General features: G+C 41.7%; 1 protein-coding gene across 1 annotated transcript; it reads left to right on the top strand.

Moving 5' to 3' along the window:
- Positions 1 to 1,504: 1,504 nt before the first annotated feature.
- On the top strand, positions 1,505 to 4,123 carry snrpa (small nuclear ribonucleoprotein polypeptide A; the record flags this gene model as incomplete). Its single annotated transcript, XM_083886231.1, has 6 exons — positions 1,505 to 1,577; positions 1,676 to 1,848; positions 2,499 to 2,672; positions 3,447 to 3,617; positions 3,786 to 3,874; positions 3,964 to 4,123. 6 exons carry the CDS (start codon positions 1,505 to 1,507, stop codon positions 4,121 to 4,123), a joined length of 840 nt encoding a protein of 279 aa, XP_083742357.1.
- Between the last annotated feature and the right edge of the window lie 18,783 nt (positions 4,124 to 22,906).

Below are 22,906 nucleotides of genomic sequence, written 5' to 3'. Positions count from 1 at the left end.
AAAGTTTCTTATATTTAGTTTAAAAAGAAAACCCGATCTCATCGATGTGTACATGACTGTTCTGTTTCTGTAGTGTTACTCTTTTGTTTTGATGCTGACAATTTGCTCATTGAAAATTTGTAGAACAAAAGTGTCAATTAAGATTTCCTGACTCTTCTATAATGTATATTAAACATACTTTGAAACTTAAAGAGTGATTAAAGCTGTAGTGTGTGTATCTTTTAAATACTAAACAAATGCTGATTAAACAACTCCACCCAGGGCCGGCCCAAGGCATAAGCGAACTAAGCTGCTGCTTAGGGCCCCGTGACCACTATAGAGCCCCCAAGAGCAATTAACTAAAAAAAAAAAAAAGTTTGGACTGCTGTAGTTTATTTCGAATTTTTCTCCCCATTTTTAACCAAAGCTTTTTCACAGTTTTTACATCGTTGTCAGATGTGATTATTTAACTTAATATTTATTTATAAACACTTTCTATTACCTTGTTCCGGGTGCCTCTGTTGATTTGCATTATTATTTAAGTATTTGTTTGTTTATTTTATTTAATGCTGTGTTTTTTACATATAAAAGTTAAATCCTTGTATTACAGGAGTGTATTTTGAATCCCCCCCACATTTAGTTTTACAAGTGTAGGCCTATTCATATTCGTGACAGAGTAGAATAAGTAGAATAGCTTTAGTATAGGTGTGTGACTGTGAATGATCAATAATAGGGCCCCATGGAGGCTTGGGCCGGCCCTGACTCCACCGAAACATAACTCTTCTATACTAGTGAAGCGAGACGACACAATTGTTCTCTCAAAAATTTATGAAGTTAAACAAATATTGAAAGAGAACTTAAGGTTTAGGAATTAATCTAAAATGAATGTTGAAAGAGAACAGTTGGAATGTTTCCTGTTTTATTACCTATCCAGTCAAATACATCTCTCCAAAACTGTAAACATTATTAATATTGTTTCACGCTCACATTGCACTAAAAAAACATCATGGTTCAACCTCCCCTTTTCTTAAAGTTTCTGCTGCTGGATAATAATAACCATTTAAACATTTAAATTGCAATTATTTGTTTTTTTTAGGGTGATTGGTAACTTCCTCAAAGTTACCAACGTACCAGGCAGACGCTAAAACCGGAAGTGACGTATGTACTTTCTTTAACGCGATAACATAAAACGGGAATTGGGAAGGCCGGGACTTTTATTCATTCAACATTTCGAAGTGAGTTTAATCTTTCTTTCTTGTGTGTAGTAACAGGTTTGCTACCAATTTGTGAGAGTAGAGCGCACATATGGTCGCCATATTGCGTCATTGTGGAGTTCGGCATTAGTTACAGATGCGTTTGATATGTTGAAAGACGTTAGCTGTATTTAGCATTTAGGCTAACGTCCACACCACGTTAGTGGGCTGGTTTGCTAACGTTAGCATGCTGTTAGCGGCGCGTTTAGTTGGTTTAAGAAGACTGTTTTAAGTTAATTTTTTAATCCGAACTCTCACCAGCAGCTTGCAAGATGACCACACCGGATGTACGGCTCAACCATACGATCTACATCAACAACTTGAACGAGAAAATCAAGAAAGATGGTGAGTGAACGATGTCCACATTCCAGCCTCTTGTCCCGCGGTGCACAATATAAATCGAATCGACCAAATCAACATACCGTTTTCTCGTATTCTTGCAGAGCTGAAGAAATCTCTGTACGCGATCTTCTCACAATTCGGCCAAATTTTGGACATCTTGGTCGCACGAAACGTGAAGATGAAGGGTCAGGCCTTTGTCATCTTTAAAGAGGTTAACAGCGCCTCCAATGCTCTGAGATCCATGCAGGGGTTTCCTTTTTACGACAAACCCATGGTAAGTTCACTACACAATTAATACAAGATATGGAACCATAAATGCAATGTATTTATCAGACATATTGGTCCTGTGGACAAGTGGAAAGGATTTGGGCTTGTAACCAGAGGGTAGCCAGTTCAGATCCCTGGACAGGTCGAAAAAAAATAATTCTAATATAAATTCAGACTATCTGCTATCTTTAAAAAGCCACTTAAAGTGATTTTAAGAGTGTGAATCTCCAACTGTAGAGTTTCCCTTAATTCCAATACTCTTCCCTGAACAAGATTGACAGTTTGATTTGGAAAGTATATCTTCTTTGTGTCATAATCTACCATCCCTGAAACTTTGATAAAAAAAATCCATCTTCTACTCTTTGAGCTATGCTGCTCTTAAACAAACAGACAGGCAAAGAAGGCTGAACACATAAGAGGTAAATGTTGAAATGTTGAATGTAGTAGACAAGTTATCGCCACGATCCTGATACAGATATCATACTTTATCAATAAAGTTTTCAATAAGCACATTTCATACAACAAGGTCACCCAAGGAATTAAAAACAAATGTCCAAATGAAAAAAGCTAGTGAAGCTGTGGAAATGCTGAAACTGTGGCTTCCGAAACGCACCTAGTCATAAACCAGGATTCTCTTTCTTTTTTTTTTTTTTACAGCGCATCCAGTACGCAAAGCTGGACTCGGACATCATAGCTAAAATGAAGGGCACTTATGTGGAGCGTGACCGTAAAAAGGAGAAGAAGAAGCCCAAAGCTGAAACAACTGGAGCGAAGAAAGGTGTACCAGGAGCACCTGCATCCATGGTTGCTGGGGTCCCTGCTGCCATGCCCGTTAGTAGCATTTTAAGTGTTTTTGTTGAGGAAAAAAAGAAGTACTTCAAGTTTATTATAGCCATTTCAACGGTATAATAATACAGTTGACAGGAATGTGCGTTGGTATGCTTGCGTGTAACGCACAATAGTGTGTTCACATGCACACTAAAAAACTGATTATTATTGAGTTTTTGTAGTTATCTGGTTATTCAAGTGCTCATGTAAATGGAATATCTGATTTCATTATCAGTTTGTTGCCATTATCGGTTTTTGAAAAACCTGTTTAACACACCTAGGTTTCTTTCAATAATCAGATTTCTTAGAGACATGTATACACCTTAAACGCTTTATTCAAGTTACCCGATTTTTGCCAGTAATCGGTTTATTAGTGTGCATCTAAACGCACTCAATGACAACACATCACAAGACAGAAGTCTGTGCGACTGTATAGAGAGTAACATACGGTCTCTCTTAGAAAATGCCCCTTGTTTCATCTGAATAATTCAATTTTACAACCAGACTTTGTTTAGTTGCTGTGTTTTCTGGCACAAATGTCCTCAAATTGAAGCCACATTAGCATCATAAAGTAAATGTGAATTAGTAATGCGGAGCTGGAAAAGTCAAACGTGTTAAGCTCTTTCTCACCATGCTGACTGATGAAATGTAAAAAATATCACCAAATTTCCTTGCAGCAGAGGGATCTATTGTATTGAGGCTTCTTCGATTTCAGTAGATGTAGCATTAGGTGTCCCGTATTAACACACTCATCACCCTTGTATGTTATTTTTTCAGGGAATGCCTCCAATGAGCCAGGCTCCTCGCATGATGCACATGCCAGGTCAGCCACCTTACATGCCCCCTCCAGGTATGATGCCTCCTCCGGGAATGGCACCTGGTCAAATGCCTCCTGGTGCCCTGGCTCCTGGTCAGATGATGCCTGGACAGATGCCAGGACAAATGCCTCAGCAGGTACTGTGTCCCAGTTTCTTTTCTCTCTTTGTTTAGTGTTATTTCCTTTAAAACTGTATGACGTAACTATAAATCACCCGTCATGAATGTCACCTGCTGTGCTGCACACAGAAATGTTTTTTGTCAAGACAAACTGACTTCTAACTGCTTTAATCCTCTCAGGTTGCAGAAAATCCGCCCAATCACATCCTCTTCCTCACCAATCTTCCAGAGGAGACGAACGAACTCATGCTCTCTATGCTCTTCAACCAGTCAGTAACAACTCGTCGTTGGCGTTAAAAGTCTGCATATTTGTAACGTGTTAAAGGCTAAATCTGACCACCGTGTTGTTGTTTTGTAGGTTTCCTGGGTTCAAAGAGGTGCGTCTGGTCCCTGGTCGCCACGATATCGCCTTTGTGGAGTTTGAGAATGAAGTGCAGGCCGGCGCTGCACGAGATGCGCTACAAGGCTTTAAGATCACACAAACGAATGCAATGAAGATTTCGTTTGCTAAGAAATAACCACACTCAGGACTAGTCATTTTCTGCCATACTGTATATATACACACACACAGGTCTTTTATAAAAACATGAACAGCAGTGACCTGAAACGAGCAGCAGTTTTAGAAATATACTGGATTGGTGGTGGATTTTTTTATTTTTTTCTCTCTCCAGGATTACATGTAAGTATACTTTATTACTGTCATGTTACTACTTTTTTAATTGTGCCGCAGATAGATTTGTTTGCATCCCATTTGATATGAATTTCACAAATTTATTACAGTTGGCCTGTTCTTTTTGTTGATGTCTGTCATAAAGCATTGCACCCAGAGTCTGGTCCACCAGACACTGTACCTGGAGCTTTTTCTTTCTTTTTAAATAAAAAAATTGTGACTGTGCTCTTCACACAAAATACATGTTATGGTGTTATTTCTTTGTTTATGTTAGGTCAGTAGGGGGTGCTATTATTCTACTCTGCTCCTGATTATTGAGGTATGTTGTGTGGGGTGAAGGGTTTCATTGATTCAACAACATGGCAAGTAGAGCTGAAACAATCACTTACTAAATTAATCGTCAACTATTTTGATAATCTGTTTGAAGCTTTTTTCGTTACTAAAACAAGATTTCTGATCGTTTTAGCTTCTTAAATGTGAATATTTTCTTTGTTTCTTTGCACCACATAACAAAGATATCATTAAAACTGAATCATTTCGGTTTGTGGACAAAACAAGACATTCAAGAACATCGTGATAGCCAGGTTTGACAAACTAATCAACGGTTTTTAACATTTTCTGACAGTTTATGGACCGAGTGGTTAATGGAGAAAATAATCAACAGATTAATCGATCGTTAGGTGTGGCTCTAATGGCGAGTGTTATCATATGGTTCCTCATTAAGTTTGGTGAATCTTAAAATATTCAGCAGTAATTTGCCAGTGCAGGGTTCATTGAAATATAAATAATACATGGTTATTCTTTATAGACTTTTGCATTTTATTATTCAGTTTTTGTGAACTAGAAATCTCAGATACCCATAAGTGGAGACGAGAAGTAGTGTATTGCAACGCAATTTAACGTACGTAATCAGAATTTTCTAAATTTTAACTGATGTCGAGGCTAATGCAGTGAATGTCAGGTGAACATGGTAAACTAATTAAACAGTATTTAACTAGAAATGGAGTATATAAGGGTTAAAAATACATCATTGAGTTGAGTAGGGCTGTGGCTTATTTCAATTAATTTTTTCATTTTCTTGATTATTTGAATTGATTTATGGTCCATAAAATATCACTGAATGGTTTTGAATGTAATGATATTGAGTTTATTGGTCTATTTAGTTATGAATAAAGTTGGTCAAATGTTACACAGCTCGAGAGTTTCAGAACAAGAACCTCAAAGCTGTCCATTATGTTGTTGGTCGGCGTTTGAAAGGCCTCCACTGTATGTGGAGTTCAAACAAATGAATTCCACCGAGTCCAATGTCTTGCATGTTGACATTGTCTCTCAATATTCCAATTAGTAAATGCCTACTGTATGTTTTGCAGCACACCCTCTCTGTCTTCAATTGCTGTAGGTTTGCAGAGTAATTACAGTTACAGTCCACCTCCCGCCCTCAAAGGCTGGATTCATGGGAGTGATGTGTGAATTAGGCCTGAAAAGCTTAATTTAGACTCACACCGGGGCCCCCCTGTTGTAGACTTAAACTGTGCCCTGAATAATTGTCTTCAGGTCAGCGCAACAGTGTACACACAAATGCACATTCTTCCTGCACTTTCCCAAGCCTTTCCACACTCCCTCATTTTGCCTTGAGAGAAAACGCTGACCTGAGCTGCCAGGGCGCCGTGTGTGTGTGTGTGTGTATGTGCGCGCCTTCCCGTTCAACAACACACACAGTTTCAGTTACAAGGACTAAAGAGGCCACTCATATTTATCCCGTGTGTCATACATGGGAGTTGTGTCTGTCACTGTCACATGATATAAACACTAGTACTGTTACTCTAGAAAAATGCCTCTTTTGAATCATATGTCCTCCATGTAGCACAGGGTTTCTCACTCCTGGTCTTGAGGAGCCACTGTCCTTCATGTTGTAGATGTTTTACCTGCTCTAACACACCTGATTCAAATGGTCAGCTCGTCAGTAAGCTCTGCTGAAGCCGGATAACGACCCATTTATTTAAATCAGGTGTTTTTGGAGCATGGAAACACCTAGAATATGCAGGACAGTGGCTCCCCAGGACCAGGAGTGAGAAACCATGATGTAGCAGGTCAACGTTAACATATAAGCTCCCCAGATTTGGGTAAATTTGCACATAAAAAAGGAACTCAATGGTGGGGAGAATTGTCCCAAACCAGATTTGTGGCCTGGTTCGGGACAAGGGCCTTGCTGCATGGAGTTTACTCCAGGTTTTCCAGTTTCCTCCCACAGCCCAAACACATACAGAGGTTAATTGGACACTCAATTGTCTCTATGTGGGCCAGTAATGGACATTCGCCCTCTGTCACCTGGGATTGGCACCAGTCAATGCCTTGTCCGCTCCGCAAATTAGCTTCAATAACGTTCAACCGTGCCTTTTGTCCGATCGTCGTTTAACATTGGACACAAATTTCCACCCTGGATGGTTCTTCAGTTCAGATTCAGTTACAAACATTATTTAGCTCGATTGCTCACTTTCACTTGAAACGCACAACAGTAAGTCTAGAATTGATTTTCTTTATCGTGACAAATCCTCATTAACGCACTCGGCTAAGCAGCTTCTGGCTAAAACTGCAGCAGCTTTATTAACTGACTCGTCCCCAAAGTCCACACTACTTTTGGTCGTTTATTATTTCACTTTTCTGCTGCTTTTAACCATTTTTACTCAACATGTGACTGTTAGGTTTCTCTTGTTTATGTGCCCTGTTTTTGTGCCTCCTTGTTGTGCCGTCTCTTGCCCAGGTCGTCGTTGTCAATGAGAATTGGCTCTCAAATGACTTTCCTGGTTGATTAAATGTAAAACATTGCATCACTGCCCTGATTGATCTAAACCAGTGGTTAATATGCTCAGCTGTGCAAAGAGCCCATAACATGTGTGCTATTGGTTTTCAGTGGTTTTCATGACTTCATCTCTTCACTAACAGTCTTGCCATATTTCACGCTCCTGTTGAAGCAGGTTGGTCGACTTCCTATTGTACGCCCTTCGGGATAATTTATGATGAAGGTGTTTTCTTTTTACATTGGCCTATTCATGGTTTCAGTTGATGGTTTTCACGCCAAGTGCTGTTAGGCTTCAATAACATTTATCTTCCTTCTTCATCTTATGTCCACAGGGAAACATGTGACCATTAGGTGGAGCCAAAACACTCCCTTGAATGCAGTGAGTGAAGCAAAGACTATTATTTCTTTTCCTCTTCTGCTATTGTGACTTCTTCTTCAGGTGAAATCCACACACAGCAGCAGCAGGAGCAGGAGCCTGTGGGGCTGATCATGTGGTCTTTCTGGATACTTTGTTAGAATTCAGCTCATGTGTTGGAGAGGTCACTGATCCTCTATGCAAATGCTGCGACTGTGCTCCTCAAGAGCCCTCTGTTCCTCTGCGGGGTCACAGCGGAGCGCCCGGGCCGCGGAAACACCAACGGTTGTCAGGGGAAGCTCATGGACAACGAGACCGTGGTAGACCTTAAAAAGCTGGAGGAGGGGAGGAGGCCGAATCTCATTAGATTCCCCCCTCAAATAAAGAAGCCACATTGTGTGTGGAGGTCATGGCGAGTGCTGCAGGTCAGATGTAGAAAATATGCCATGTGATCGGTGCCAGTATTCAAAAGATGCCTATATGCACTATACAATTCTCTTTTATATTTACGCGCTCGCCCTGCAGCATCATTACAGCACAGGCCCCCTCACAGCTGACCAAATAACTTCCATGTTTTTGCGTAAACAACTTCCTGTGCAGCAGCAGCAGCATCATCCATCGCAGAGGTTATTGTAGTGATTGATGGCTGCGGCTTCAAAGCCCTGCTATAGAAAACCGTTCAGAGGCCGCTGGAACCCGAGCAGAGCTCTATATGGAGGCGGTTAATTGGCGAGGCCGAGCTTTGAAGTGAGCCGAGGGACAGCAGAGGAAAGGAGGTCTGAAACTGGAGGAGCGGACAAGAAGAACTGGATAAAAACCCATGCGTAAATGTGACACACTTTAAAGAGAGGGAGAAAAGTTTTTGTTGGGCTACAGGTGGTTCCACTGTGTGTGGGGAGAAAGGGATGGGAGCGCTGCTGCTGCTGCTGCGCGCTAGGAGGAACCATCCGGAGCAGAGCTTAAAGACGGATATTCCCTGCCTCAGGACACACCCATCCATGCGCTCCTTTCTCTCTCCCTCCCTCTCATTGTTTCCCACACTCACCGTGACGCCGCCGGGCTTCGTATCGGGTTGATAAATGACGATCCAGCCGCTTTGGATGAGAGGAGCGCAAAGTGAAATCATTCTGCTGGAAGACGCGTAACTTTGAATGCTTTTTTTTTCTTGATGTGGTGGTGCGTCGTGGATCAGGCTTGAAGAGAAGAGAGAGACACCGTAAGAAGAAAGGAGACAGTGTGGCAGCTAATTGGGATGAGAGTTCAAGTCAAGTGAAACGGCAGATTGGACCTTTAAAGCCTCTTAACGCAGGTGGTAGCAGGAAAACAGCGCGAGGGCAGTGTGTTTACGTGCCGCGTGTGTTTGTGTTTGTGTTTGTGTGCATGTGTTAGTCCCAGTGGAAATCCACCCAGGACACAGCAGCAGCAGCGAGGAGGTGATCAGGTGTGTTTGTGTGTGGGGGTTGGAGGGTGGGTGGGGGATAAATCAAAGCGCACACGGACAGAGATAGTTATGGTTTCTGCGAACCTGACGCGATGAAGCGGCTCTGTGGGAGTTCCAGGGTTTAAGAGCGGAGAAGGGAGAAGAGCTGTGCGGTAGGGGAGCAGGAACACCGGGCACCGCCGTCGCCAACGCGCGCAACGCGCAGTTACCAATATCCTCCCGACGCAGGGATGGAGAGCCACATTGCGCACAGGATAACCCGGCTCGATCCGAGGAAACGGAGCGGAAAGATCACCGGGGGGACAGACATGGGCACTGACCGACACCGGGGAAAACATCACCTGCGGCGGGCTGTGATTTTCCTCGTGGCGCTGGCGATGCAACCGCAGGTAAGCCACAAATGAACCACTTTTAACTGTGGTTGAGCCTGAATTACTTTATCACAGCCTTTAATGGGGTACACACACACACACACACACACACACACACACACCCCCCCCCCCCACACACACACACACACACTGCCCTCATTCTGCTCCTCTGTGGCTCTGTGCCCACCTGTTGTTCCAGCCCGCTGATGCTTATTATCCTACAGAGGGTAATCCTGTTTTTGGACACATGGGATTCACTCATTCACTCAAAAATATGTGTCAAAAAGGAAAACCATAGTGTTGGAAAACATTATAAAGGAACGGCTGATTGTTATTATCAACAGCACTGCAGTACAGCTTTTTCATTTTCAGTGAATAAAACCCCAATTATATTTTCTTTGAGGTTGTTCATCAGAGAAAGACAAATCTTAATTAAAAACCTACATCACACCCTCTGCTCAGCATCCACTCCATATTCATATAGTTTAATCAGCAGTAATTCCATTCTCCTGCCTCATGCCTACTGGTGCATTGTCAATTATTTGAACATAATTGTTTTATTCCCCTTTCACTCACTGAATGTTTCCCGTGCCCCTCCATCTGTCTTAGCAGCTAAGCATGCAGACTTTGTTTGAGTGTGTTTTGGAGGTGTTTCTCATCAATGAGTCAATGCAAGGACTTGTATAAATGGTTTTTATGCCAGCAAATGATTGCACGTGGAGTTGAAACCACAACCATAAAAATATTTTACTCCTATCCACGGGCAGCTGCTGCTCTGATCTGAGTGTGACAAGACTGTGCAGTACCAGGAACAGGCCCTGAGGTGCTCCAGAGTGAGTGTGTGCACGTGAAAGTGTGTGTGTCCTCTCACTGTGTGTGTGTGAGAGAGATTTTTTTAAAAAACACTTAGCTCACATCCAGCATCTGTGTCTTGGGTGTGTGTGGAGCTCGGGGCACAGACGAGTAAACTCCAGGGCGTGTGAACGTTGAACGTTCAGTCAGCTCTGCACCTCTGCAACCCCTTCACAGCTGAAGAACAACACACTCCACTCCCTCCATTCTCCGACTGCATTGCAGTTTGAAACACGCTCAGGATCCTCCTGCAGCTGCTGCTTCTGCTGCTGGTGGTGACCATTTATAATTCACAGGACTCGTCATCAGATGACGTTCCAGACCTGTTTCAATCGGTGTGAATCATAAATGAAGTTTGGCTCTTTCGGCTATGATGTTGTTGTTGTCCAGTTTTCTCGCACTGCAGTGGTGGAGGATACACCTCGCTGTTTTAAGGTGATTTACATCGGTGGTTTGCAAGAATCAAGCTCACAAATTTTCAAGTTTAAACTGCAATTTAAGACAGATTAGATCACATTTTCTGAAGCACAAAGAGATGTTTAAGGTGCCTGACGCACAGTCCAGAGCAAACTGTGGACTTCAATGATTTTGAGTAAGAAATGTGTGAGATGACAAATCTACACTCAAAAATATAAACGCATGAAGAAAAACTAGTAGTTATTGTTTTGTGTCAAGTCAAATGTCGAGTAACTATCCAAAAATAACAGTACAACTTTATCAATAAAGTGGCTTTAATTTGCGAGAAAAGTCCTGGAGTAATAGCAGGAAGAACACAATGGGGGTCGATGATCCAAGTTCACCATTAGCCTCACGTAGAGCGCTACACAGGCGACGCATGGACATCACCAGGTTGTCGATCGTGGAATGATGCACATTCAGGCTGTAACGCTCAACCCTCAGCATGCCAATGGCACACTCCCTCATGATTTGTGACATCTGTGGCATATTGACAAGTGACAAAAGTCCACATTTTGGTGTGCCCTTTTATTGACCAGACCATAAGGAGTGTCTGTGTACTGGTCACACATATTGACCACCACTCTGCCATGCGCCATCACTCTGGTGAGTTGAAATACTCAATCTGAGATTGTAGTCAATAGGAGTGGCCAAGTGACACTGGACTACTGAGTTTTGAGCAAAACAAATCGTTCCTTAAACAAATGCATCAAGAATCTGAGCAAATGTCATGACGTTCTATATTTGTTCACCATTTCAAGTTTGTGCATTTATATATTTGTTGAGTATATTATCAGAAGTATTAAATTGCCTTTGATGGGCTGTCAGAAAAGACACATTTGACGAACTCTGTCCCCCCATCTGTGTTTGAGAAATCACGCTCTCGTGGTAAACTGGTGCTTTAGTGGAAGTTTCCTGCACTTTTGCTTGGGAGAAAATATATCTTTAGTTGTTATAGTGAAGGTGTTTAGGGTTTGAACCTTACTTTACCTCCTGTTTTAACCAGTCTCACACACTGCACCTGCAACCAGGAGTTTGGTTTCCAGTCAGAGCTTTCCTGCAGAGATGGTTTGAACATGGACTGGGATCTCTCTCCCCCTCCGTCCCCTTCTGCCTCACTCTCTCTCTCTCTCTGAAGCGCTGAAATGCTGGTATGTGGGGAATGGCCCAGGCAGTGAGAGTAGGAGAGGAAGAAAGGAGGATGTAGAGTGATGAGCACCCCTGTATCTCCAAAGAACCTTTTGATGTAGACGAGTCCGCCCTCCCTTCACCCTCACCCCCTCGACTCAGGGACAGGGTGCAGGCGAGGGACATGCAGCCAAACACAATGGGGCATGTGAGATTCTGGTGGGCATGTGAGATCTCCTTGGGTCTTGGCGATTGCTGTGCGTGACTGAGCACACACACACATTACACTGCAGGGGACACATCATTGGAGCCACAGTAATGAGCTTTATTAGTTTAGTGTGTGTAAAAAAAAAGAAGCAAGGATAGCTGTGAATTATTCAGATTCACAGGTTTCATGGCAAACTGAGATAACGGCGGTTTATTTTTTTTGTGCTCTGCAGTCGGTGGAAGGAGCCCAGAGCCTTTGTTTTATTCTGTCACGGTGACATACACACACACACACACACACACACACACACACACACACACACACACACACACACACACACACACACACACACACACACACACACACACACACACACACACACACACACACACACACACACACACAGACACAGACAGACAGAGAGATAGACGTACAGGCACATGTACCTGACCCCGGTGCTCCGACGACTCTCTGAGGGCCTTGTTAACTCTTGTGTGTGTGTGTGGTCTTGTATGGGTGTCTTTGTGAGGACCAGCAAATATTATTATAAATCTAAGGACGTGAGGACATTTTGGCTGGTGCTCACGTTCTGTCACCGCTTAAAAGGGCTTTTTTGAGGGTTAGAATTGGGGTTAGGCACTTAGTTGTGATGGTTAGGGTAAGGGTAAGGGGCTTGGGAGTGAATTATGCCTAGAGATGCACCTAACGATTATTTTCGTAATCGATTAATCTGTCGTTTACTTGCTCGATTAATCGTTTGGTCCATAAAATGTAAAAAAAAAATAACGATCAAAACTGGAAATGACGATGTTCTCGTATGTCTCGTTTTGTCCACAAACCAGAAAATATTCACATTTAAGAAGCTGAAACAATCAGAAATCTTGTTTTAATCATGAAAAAAAGCTTCAAACCGATGAATCGATGACCAAAATAGTTGACGATTCATTTAGTAATCGATTAATAATCGATTAATTGTTTCAGCTCTAATTATGTCAATGAGTGTCCTCACTATAAATGCTGTGCATGATATGTGTGTGCGCACGCTTCATACTATTTACTAAGTGCAATAAAATTAAATTCATGAACTATAACAAATGGGAATATCGTTGAAGTGCCATAAGTGTAGTATACCACAGAACTGCTTTATGGTTTCTGCAGTTTCCTCTTTCAAGTGCAATCTTCTCTTACGACGGACGAGAACTCCTTTCAAACTTAAGTTTTACACGAGCAACTGTCTGTTGTTTGTCAACTCTAGGGTTTGTGTAAAAGGATTTTCACAATATTAGGGGAATATTTGTGTGGTGTGTGTTAAATTGGGGTGGGAATCACAGGGTATACCTCGCGATACATGGTCCCCGATATCAGTGATGTGATACCATGATTGTTTGTGATAATCTATATATTTCGATATATAACGATGCATCACGATATCTGTCTGTCTGAAGAAAAGAAAAGTTATTTCACAGATTTCTCTTTATATTCACAACATAAGTGCATAAAGTCTATGTAGTGAATGTGGATGGAGCATCTCTTCATCATTATCCTGCTGTAAACCATCTCTTCTTCACATCGGTAACTTCTGCCCTAGTTTCCCTCATAAATTTCAGTTTGTCAGAACATTAAATCAATATTTTGACTAATGTCAACATATCTCTTCAGAACCATGTGTGTGTGTGTGTGTTTCAGTTCTGTGTGTTTGTGAATTTCAGTAAAGTATGTGTTTGTGAATCCATCGTTAAATACAGAAAAGAAAACGAGGCAGGTGAATAAAAAGAATGGAAACAATACAGGATGGAGAGATGATTGCTGCAGAAAGAGAAATGACAGGAGCATTAGAGAAAGAAGGGAGGAGGAGGAGGGTGAGAGCATGGGCTCCCAGTGTCATCCTCCCCTGGGAAGAGAGAAGTAAGAAGGGAGTGGTGGTCATGGAAGAAAGAAAAAGAAGCCAAATAAAAGGGAGTGGAGAGATAAACAGTTGTGTGATTAAATTCCATACCTGTATGTGTAAGAAATATCATTAGAGAGAGGAGCGCTGCTGGAATCAATGACACCGCAGCTGAGGTGTGAACGTAAACGCGAGGCCACAAAAGAGACAAAAACACGACTTGGCAGTAGGAAGAGATCATGATTTTTCCTTTGGTATAATTGGTTTATTTGACTCTGCCAACACAAATAGTTCCACAACTGAACCGACTTGAATGTTGCCTAGCAACACAAGCAATGTTCCTGCACAGGAGTTTACTTAAAGCATCATGGCCTGCTACTTTGATTCTGGTATATTCATTTAGTTTCTCATATTATTGTGCAACCAGAGACCAGAGTCAGTGTAATGAAGGACTTTGCTGACATGAATATGAATCTGACGAGTTAAAAACCTGATCTGCATTGTTACCGGTTCTCAGTGGATGGTGTCCAGCAAGTGGCAAACTGTTATAGGAATCTGAGCTGCCATTTTGAAACCTCGAGATTTGCAATGTTTCACATCACGTTTCCCATTCTTGGAACAAGAGGTTGGGACCGCCATTGACTTCTCGGGAAGATGTTTACTCGTGTTATATATCTAGAGTCCGAGTTGTCGACTACATCGACTTTTTCCAGAGCGTCTGTGGTATTTGTTCTGTATTCATGACACCGTATAAATGTTATTATGCTCTGTTTGTGTTTGTGTTAAATGATCCTGCTCCTTCTTCTTGTCCTTTCCCGAAGATATCACTGCTAAAAATGAAAATATGTACTCGTGTATTTACTTATTAAGGCTGAAGATACTTTAGATAATTTGACTCGTTACAAGGTATTTTCTTTTTCTTGTTTGAAGAAGACTTAAAAAGCGCCATCTTCTTGCTTCACTGGCAGATCATTTTGCTTGAAACGAGTCATTTTCCCCTAATAGTGGTTATATTTTCTTTTGTGCAGTGTAGTACTTGTTATTTCGGTAAAATCTCCATTTTTGGCATCATTCCTACATTATGAAAGCAACTGACAGTTATTGTAATCGATGATAATTATGTGAGTGATACTTTAGTGAAATATCCTGCTGCTTTTTTACTCAGCGGTGACAAAAAAAGGAAACGGGACGATACACTTTCCTTACAAGTAAAGCTGCAGTGCGTAACTTTGGGCATTCTGCCTCTGTTTAGTCTGCATGAACAGAAATGTGTGTTTGCTGCGTCCAATACTATCAGATCTGATCAAGGGAGCATTTATGTGTATACAGCGGCAGCACAGGGACGAATGGGGGAAACATTAAGTTGTGAGACATCTAGTGAGCACTGTCTTGTCATGTTTGCAGCCGTCTCACTTTACTGAAACAAATCATTTACTGTGTGCAGCATGGTAATGCCACTGGGTCATGTGGAGCTGATGGGTCATTTCTGCGTTGTTTGAACTAATTTGACAGTGGTTTGAATCTAGCAGACATTTGGACCTGTTCATGTGTTTTGATCAGTGGATGTTGTACCCTTAGTGGAGTGTTTATGGGTGAGACAAGCACATGTGACAATGAGTCAAACTCATTTACAGTATAGAGACACATTCAAATTTCTAATTGCTTTGTCTTCCAGTTTTCATTGGTCTCTTGCTTGTCTTGCTGGAATCAACTCTTCATTTAAAGGTGCATTATGTTATAAATCTAAAGCAACTGGCCATAAAATCCTCCTAATATGTCACAGAGACTCAGGAATAATGTTCATATAACAAACTGAACTCACCAACAACAACAGTACAGCCAAAATATTTTCATTAAAAAATATATTTTGCAGACTGCAAATCATGTTTATGTTTTTAAATCATGTTTTGGCATGTGGCGCCACCTACCGCCGTCTACCAATGATTGCAGTCAGTAGAGTCTCAGCACGGGTTGCCAGTTACGTCAGAAAACGAAACCTAAAAGACCTCTGTATTTTGAATTTGAATGTAGTAACTGTTTTTGGCCACATTCTTACATATGATACCTTTAAACAAACATAATCCACACTAGCACAATCTGATTTTTGATGTATACATGATATAGTGATCGAGTTGTCTCCTTCCCATCTTCCCTTTCTCTCTTTGGCCTCAGGCTGTTTGTGCCGTGGGCCGGTTCGAGCTTCAGATCCGCCACTTCCAGAACCCGCACGGACTCCTGCAGACGGGAGAATGCTGCGACCTCCAGACCAGCGGGGGACAACGTTGTTCTGCCAGGGACCAGTGCGACACGTTCTTCCAAGCCTGCCTCAAGGAGTACCAGGCCCGGGTCGCCTCAACTGGAACCTGCACCTTTGGCTCCGGCAGCACAGGGATTCTGGGTGGAAACTCCCAGTCACTGCGCCACCGAGGACACGATGGAGGAGGAGGAGGAGGAGGAGGAGGAGGAGGAGGAGGGGAGGACGGGACAAATGGACACATTGTCATTCCCTTCAAATATGCCTGGCCAGTAAGTACAGGGGCAGTGCTGGTTATCAGTATGGTTACCAAGGTAACGCGGGCTAAGCTTGAAGTACAACAATACACTCCAACTGAAGCTTGAGGGGAATAACAATGACATTCACTCACATGCTTTTACACTGTTTTTTTTCTCTTGTGGGTGATCTATATATATAATAATTATAAAGCCAACAACACATACTAAAATCTCTCTGTGCCTACATTGTATCTGGGTGCAGATTTTTAAAAAACCCTGACCTGCACATCAGAAGAGCCTTTTAGTGTTTGCATCCTAATGAGCATCAACAAGCTCCAGCACAATATTTCCACAATCTTTTTTTCCCTCTAGGATCTGAGGCGTTTTGTTTCTTTCCTTCTTTTTTCCATTCAAGAGAAGAAAAAAAAAATTCCTGCTGCTGTGCTATTCATCTCATCTTTGGTCGCTCTCTGCATGTCTGACTTGTTTCTCGTAATCAGCGGATTACTGACGCGCAGCAACACGGCTCGTGGCACGAATTCCGCACAATCTTTATGTTGCACAAAAACCGCTAGTGAGAGTGAAATACAGGAAAGATAATGAAAAACACTCTGCACAGGAACGTGAGGTTGTCTCTTAGTGGGCGTTTTCTTTGCTGTCGTTTGACGGTCGGCCACCTGTCGTGTGGAAAACCTTTGAGGCACTATTTTTCTCCCCATCTTTTAAAGGAGACTGTTAATAGGTAGTTTGTCGAGGGTCTTAAGGGTAGGCACAAATGACGTTGGTCAGGCAGAAATGTCTTCAGTGATGATTTTTATTTGTATCATCACAAGATGTTGATCATCCAGCGCACATCGTTTAGAAAAAAATCAATACAAAAAAAAAGGAAAACTCTAGAAATGAAATACTGAATAAATAAAATAAAATAAAAAACTAGGACTATATTCAGTCAAAGTAAATAGAGCACTTGGTGCAGCAAGGCTTTACTAAGGTATAACCACAATACCTTTTTAGTGATATAGGGACTAGCGAATCTGGCATCTCTTCCATTCCCTCTGAGAGCCCCTCTCCAAATGAAGCTCTGCTGTATTTATCCCCTAAGGAAACCCACCCTTAATTGGTACCTACCACTAGGTTTCAGACAGCCAGGGGTGTTTACATTACATTTTACAAATGCACACTTAACTCAGTTAAAATGGTACCGGATCACTATAAACTACACATTAGGTCTAATATATAACCTCACTGCGTGTACACATATCATAACATACAGAGGTCATGGTTAAACAACACTTATTGATTTAATGCTGATGCAAGTGCATCATTCGCAAACGCGCCCGTCCATATAGCCCTCCCGTGTCGGGAGCACGCTTTCTAGACGCACACGGAAATACTCGGTGAAAGCGACGGTAAGAAGTTTTAACTTAACACCTAAACAGTTATGATTCTTTAATCGGGACAATACGTTGAGGGGGTGAAATGAAAATGAATGAATGAAATGCGTGTGAATGCGTGGGAGAATGTTTGGTGTGCTTCAACGTCATGTATGCATCCATCAGTTAACCGCATGTGACTGTGGTTCTCCTCAGTCTAAGTACAGGAGATAAAACAAGCAATGTTGACTTCTGCACTCATTGCTACGTCATTAATGAGACATTGCTGGAATTGTTGTCTCGCGGAGCTCCGCTTTGTCCCTAAAAAACACCAGAGTGCAATAGTATTGTATAGTAAGTCTGCAAAGTGTTCTATTCTTGGCTGCACAGTGCAGCACAGAGTTCTAGACAAACTTCCAGCCTCAGAGGATTTACGTGTCCAGTGGATACATTTTATATATGACGGCAATGTGCCTGCTAGAGTCCAAATGCTAACTCCTGTTAGCTGCCGGAGCCTCAGTGACACTGATGTAGTTTCCTGTGTCTCATTTGCATTTAAAGAGACAGACACTCAAAACAGAGTGTTCTGAACAGGGCTGTTTTGGCAGCGTGATAGAACTGTTATGGTTCATCATCTTTACAGTATTTTGACCAAAGCATGTCACAGACATGTTCATTAGGACACCAGGGAACTAGGTTAACGTGGAGAAATAGGGTATAAAATGTCAACTTTAAATGGGTAGTCTCTTCGTAGTCATTTAGCATTTCTCTTTAGTTGTTGTGCATGCACTTTAATTTGCCTCTTTTTGGTCATTTACGTGCCTTTGTGGTTGTTTTCCATCTGCTCCTTGTCTTCTACCATACTGTGTGTTTGTGTAGTACATTGTTTGTCCTGGGTTCTGCTCCAGGCCACATGACCAGTGTTGGCTCCTGGCGTCTTGTTTGGTTGGCCTGTTAAATAATCCATCCATGACTCCTATTGTGTATCCACACAAAGCTGCACACACAAGAATGTCATAAGGAGTTGGCTTAGGTTGTTTTTTTCTTGATTGGTATCAGACCATTTACCTGCGAGACTCTCTGAGCCAATTATCCTCCCTTATATGTGTACGGTTTGTCTCTGTGTGCGTTTGTGTACACTGTATGCAGTGTGTCACACTTTGTTTGTGTGAGTTTCCCTCCTCGTGTACATTCGGGGAGGTGTGTGATTGGCAGGTGAGAGTGTGAGAAAGTTCTCTGACAGAAAGCCTACCTGGATTATTTACAAGGCTGGGCTGCAGGGCGGGCTGGGCTGCAGGAGAGAGAGACCTGGGACACGCAGTGGCTGCGACCTCGGCTGAAAGACTTGCTTTATCTGGCCGTCTCTGGGAGGTGGAGGGTGGAGGGAGGAGGGAGGAGGGAGGAGGGAGGAGGGAGGAGGGAGAGTGATATTCCTGCCCCAGGTGAGGGGATGAACAGGTGAGTGTAGTCATTATGAGGTAAGGTGAGCTCTCTCTGTCCCCTGCCCTCTTTCAGTTGTTCACTCTTTCTTTCTTCCACTCAGCTCTTAAGGGAACTTGAGCAGTCAGATGTGTGTACCTGTGTTTGTTTGCGAGTGTAAACAAAGTTGTAGTTTGTTGCGCTGGCTTTGTAAAATAACCACATCGAGATTATTTGGAGGTTTTCGTCACTGATGGGCTCCCGTAAGTCTGTGACCTCATGGTTGCTGACAGACAACGGTGCTGATGGAACAACATCTCAATCTCAGTCGGTTTTTGTGAGGCTTTTATTGGGCAAACATCTTCAAGGCAATTTTAAGTAAAAACAGCACATTGGAAATTCAGGTGGTAGCATGGAGAGGCTAAACACGACCTTAGCAGAGGCTATTTTAGGTCTGAAAGTTAGATCAGTATACATATGTGTGTGTGTATGTATATATATATATATATATATATATATATATATATATATAACCATACATATATACGTATATATATATATATGTGTATACACTACTGTTCAAAGGTTTGGGCTCATTTATACAATTTTTTTGTGTTTTCCATTAAAAGTCACACTTTTATTCATCAAAATGAATAGAAAATATAGTCAATACATTGACAAGATTAGAAATAACGATTTTTATTCAAAATAATAATGTTGCCCTTTCGTCAAAAAACCAGCAAAACTGTTTTCAGCTGTGCTAACATCATTGAACAAGGGTTTTCAAGGGTTTTCTAATCATCCAATAGCCTAACGCGATAAGCAAAAAAACAATGTACCATTAGAACATTGGAAATGGGCCTCTATACACCTATGTACATATTCCATTAAAAACCAGACGTTTGCAGCTAGAATAGTCGTTTACCACATTAACAATGTATAGAGTGTGTTTCTGATTCATTTAATGTTATATTCATTGTAAAAAAAGTGCTTTTCCTTAAAAAATAAGGACATTTCTAAGTGACCCCAAACCTTTGAATGGTATATGTATATATATATATATCATATATATCATATATACATATATGACGGTGACTGTGACACTTAATAAAGAGTATGTCCTCAGAGCAACACAAAAATTCATGCCTTATAATGGAAAAAAAAATTGCAGCTAAATCAACTTGTCTTTAATTCACATGAGAACAATTATGACAGAGGAAGTTGGAACGCGTCCTGCCGTCTTTGTCTGGGTTTTTAAATTTGCCCCCTGGTCAGCAGTAATCTCACAGATAGTCTGAGAGACGTGGCTTCATTTTGACCCCCAGATTGAAAACCACAGACACTCAGTGGTCTGGCATGTTTTCGCTGTGGCGCCTCCACAGAAATGGGAAAGTTCAAAGACTTCATAACAGTGAGGTAATTTCTCTAAGCTCTCTCTTTCTCTCGCTCTCTGGTGGCTGTTTCACTGCAGAGGGAAAATCTGCCCACAGAATCCTGATGAATCTGTTTATCTGACAGAAAGGGAGATCAATCAGTAAACAGATCGAGTCGGCAGGTACAGTGAGGAAAAACCCACGACTGTAGGTGGTACAGCTATAGACCACACATTGTGGGAAATGAACCTGATGTTTCCTTCCTTTTGTCACTCAGAACTAGTTCATCAAGGTCTGGTTAGGACCTGCTCTTTTGTTAGAACCACGAGTGACAAATGACAATATGATAGGTGCTGCAGCAAAAAAGGAAAAAGTGAAGTCCCCACCGTTTATAATCCTCATGTCAAGTGTTAAAACTCACTCATTGTCAGGTTCAGCGCCAGAGGCCATAGCTCTGCTGTTCCTGGGAAACATTCTCCTTCAACAAAGAGTGTGTTCAAAAATGTGTGTGTGTGTGTGTGTGTGTGTGTGTGTGTGTGTGTGTGTGTGTGTGTGTGTGTGTGTGTGTGTGTTTTAGGATCTTTCCGAATACATCCACTTTGTTCGTCTCGTGTTGTATTATTGTCGTTCCTGCTTCAGCGTATCTATTTGCATAGATTTCATTTTTATACATTTGCATGATGATTTCCAACGGAACTAAATGCTCACAAACGTCCAGACTTTTTGGTTTGTCGCGTTACTGTTTGTGCTGCATATTAATAATGCGGTAAGTTCAAGTGGACGAGGCGAGTCATGTACAGTAGATGCTGCATGTTTCACTTTAACAGCTTGATGGTTTCTATGGTTTATCCCATGAAACCAGGCAATAATCCTCCTCTAATCTCGCTGTAGTTTTGTGAATGCTTCAGTGGTATGTTCAACTTGTCGCTGCAGCAGCAGCTGTTCTCAGTGAGATTCTTTGAAAAGAATTGGGAAAACAGTATAAAGCCAATGTTGATGCTATAACACTGGGTCTTTATTAAGTATATGACAAGATTAAATGTTGCACCTGGTGGAGACAAAGATAATTCTTCTAACTAGCCTAAATTTGTGAATTGAGTGTTTTCTTTTGAGATATAGGGTGAATTCCAATTCCTTCCTTAATCCTCAATCTCAAAAATGCGCGCTCCCGCTAGTGCAAGTGCTGTCCCGATTCTCAGAATATAGTTGAGGGGCAATTTAAGGGCTGCATCGCCCTCAATATTAAAATTTTCCGAGACCACCCTTGGGAGCAAGAGCTACCCAGAATGCATTGCGTGTTTTGATATAACAAAGATGGCGCCGAAAGCAGCGAAACGAGTACACTACAAATTAAGTATTTTCTTCTTTCTTGTTAATAGAGATATAAAAATTATGAAAACCATTGTATTATCTTAGTTTTAGGCCCATATACTTCTCACTACAGTGCTGACTATAGGAGTTCGCCAGAAGTATCACCGAGTTCACTATGCAAAGTTCAGCCGTCATGCAAATGAGCTCAGGTGTAATAGCTGTGGGACAGAGCTGCTCTTCAGTCTCTATTGTCCGTCTCTTACCTGGACGGAAACAACTCCTCTGATTAGTCCAGTGTTTTTAATCTTAAAACTTGAGCTACAAAAGAAACAAATGATATTTATATGATATAAATTATATTTAAAGGTGCCATATGTAAGAATGTGGCCAAAAACAGTTACTACATTCAAATTCAAAATACGTTTTGTTTTCTGACGTAACTGGCAACCCGTGGTTGCTCGGCAGCTGAGACTCTACTGACTGTAATGATTGGTAGACGGCGGTAGGTAGCGCCACATGCCAAAACATGATTTCAAAACATAAAACATGATTTGCAGTCTGCAAAATATTTTTTTTAATGCAAATATTTTGTTTGTACTGTTGTTGTTGGTGAGTTCAGTTTGTTATATGAACATTATTCCTGAGTCTCTGTGACATATTAGGAGGATTTTATGGCCAGTTGCTTTAGATTTATTACATAATGCACCTTAAAAAATGTATTTATACTCTTGAACTGAACTGAAGCTAACTGAACGCATCAAACTCTCAAGAGAGCGAGTGTGTTTGTGTAATGTAAGGGTTATTGGAATGTAAGTGATATTCTGGCTTGTTCCTGCCGTCTTAGTCTTCTGATGATATTTCCTGTGTCCCACCTGCTCTTTTTTCATTGGCTGTTGGCATCATGTGTTTGCAGCTGTATTGGTAAACACTACACACTACCAGATTTTTGTCCAGAGTTGGCTTAAAACATGTTTGATTGACTGCGACTACTCTCTCACACACTTGCCGATTTGAGTCTTCTTTACCCCTCACACACTAACAGCTTTCTGTGCCAGTGAGTTAACCATGCCAAATGCCCCCAACCAGCGCTGACTGGTGCAGACTCTGGCCAACTGTGAATCATGGGTAAAACTGGCTCAAAGGTCTTGTAGTGTGTCCGCTGCTTA

This window comes from Microchirus variegatus (genome assembly GCF_963457635.1).
Source record: "Microchirus variegatus genome assembly, chromosome: 3".
NCBI lineage: Eukaryota > Metazoa > Chordata > Actinopteri > Pleuronectiformes > Soleidae > Microchirus > Microchirus variegatus.
The sequence above is the reverse complement of the archived record's forward strand: the minus strand, read 5'-3'. Positions and strand labels throughout refer to the sequence as shown.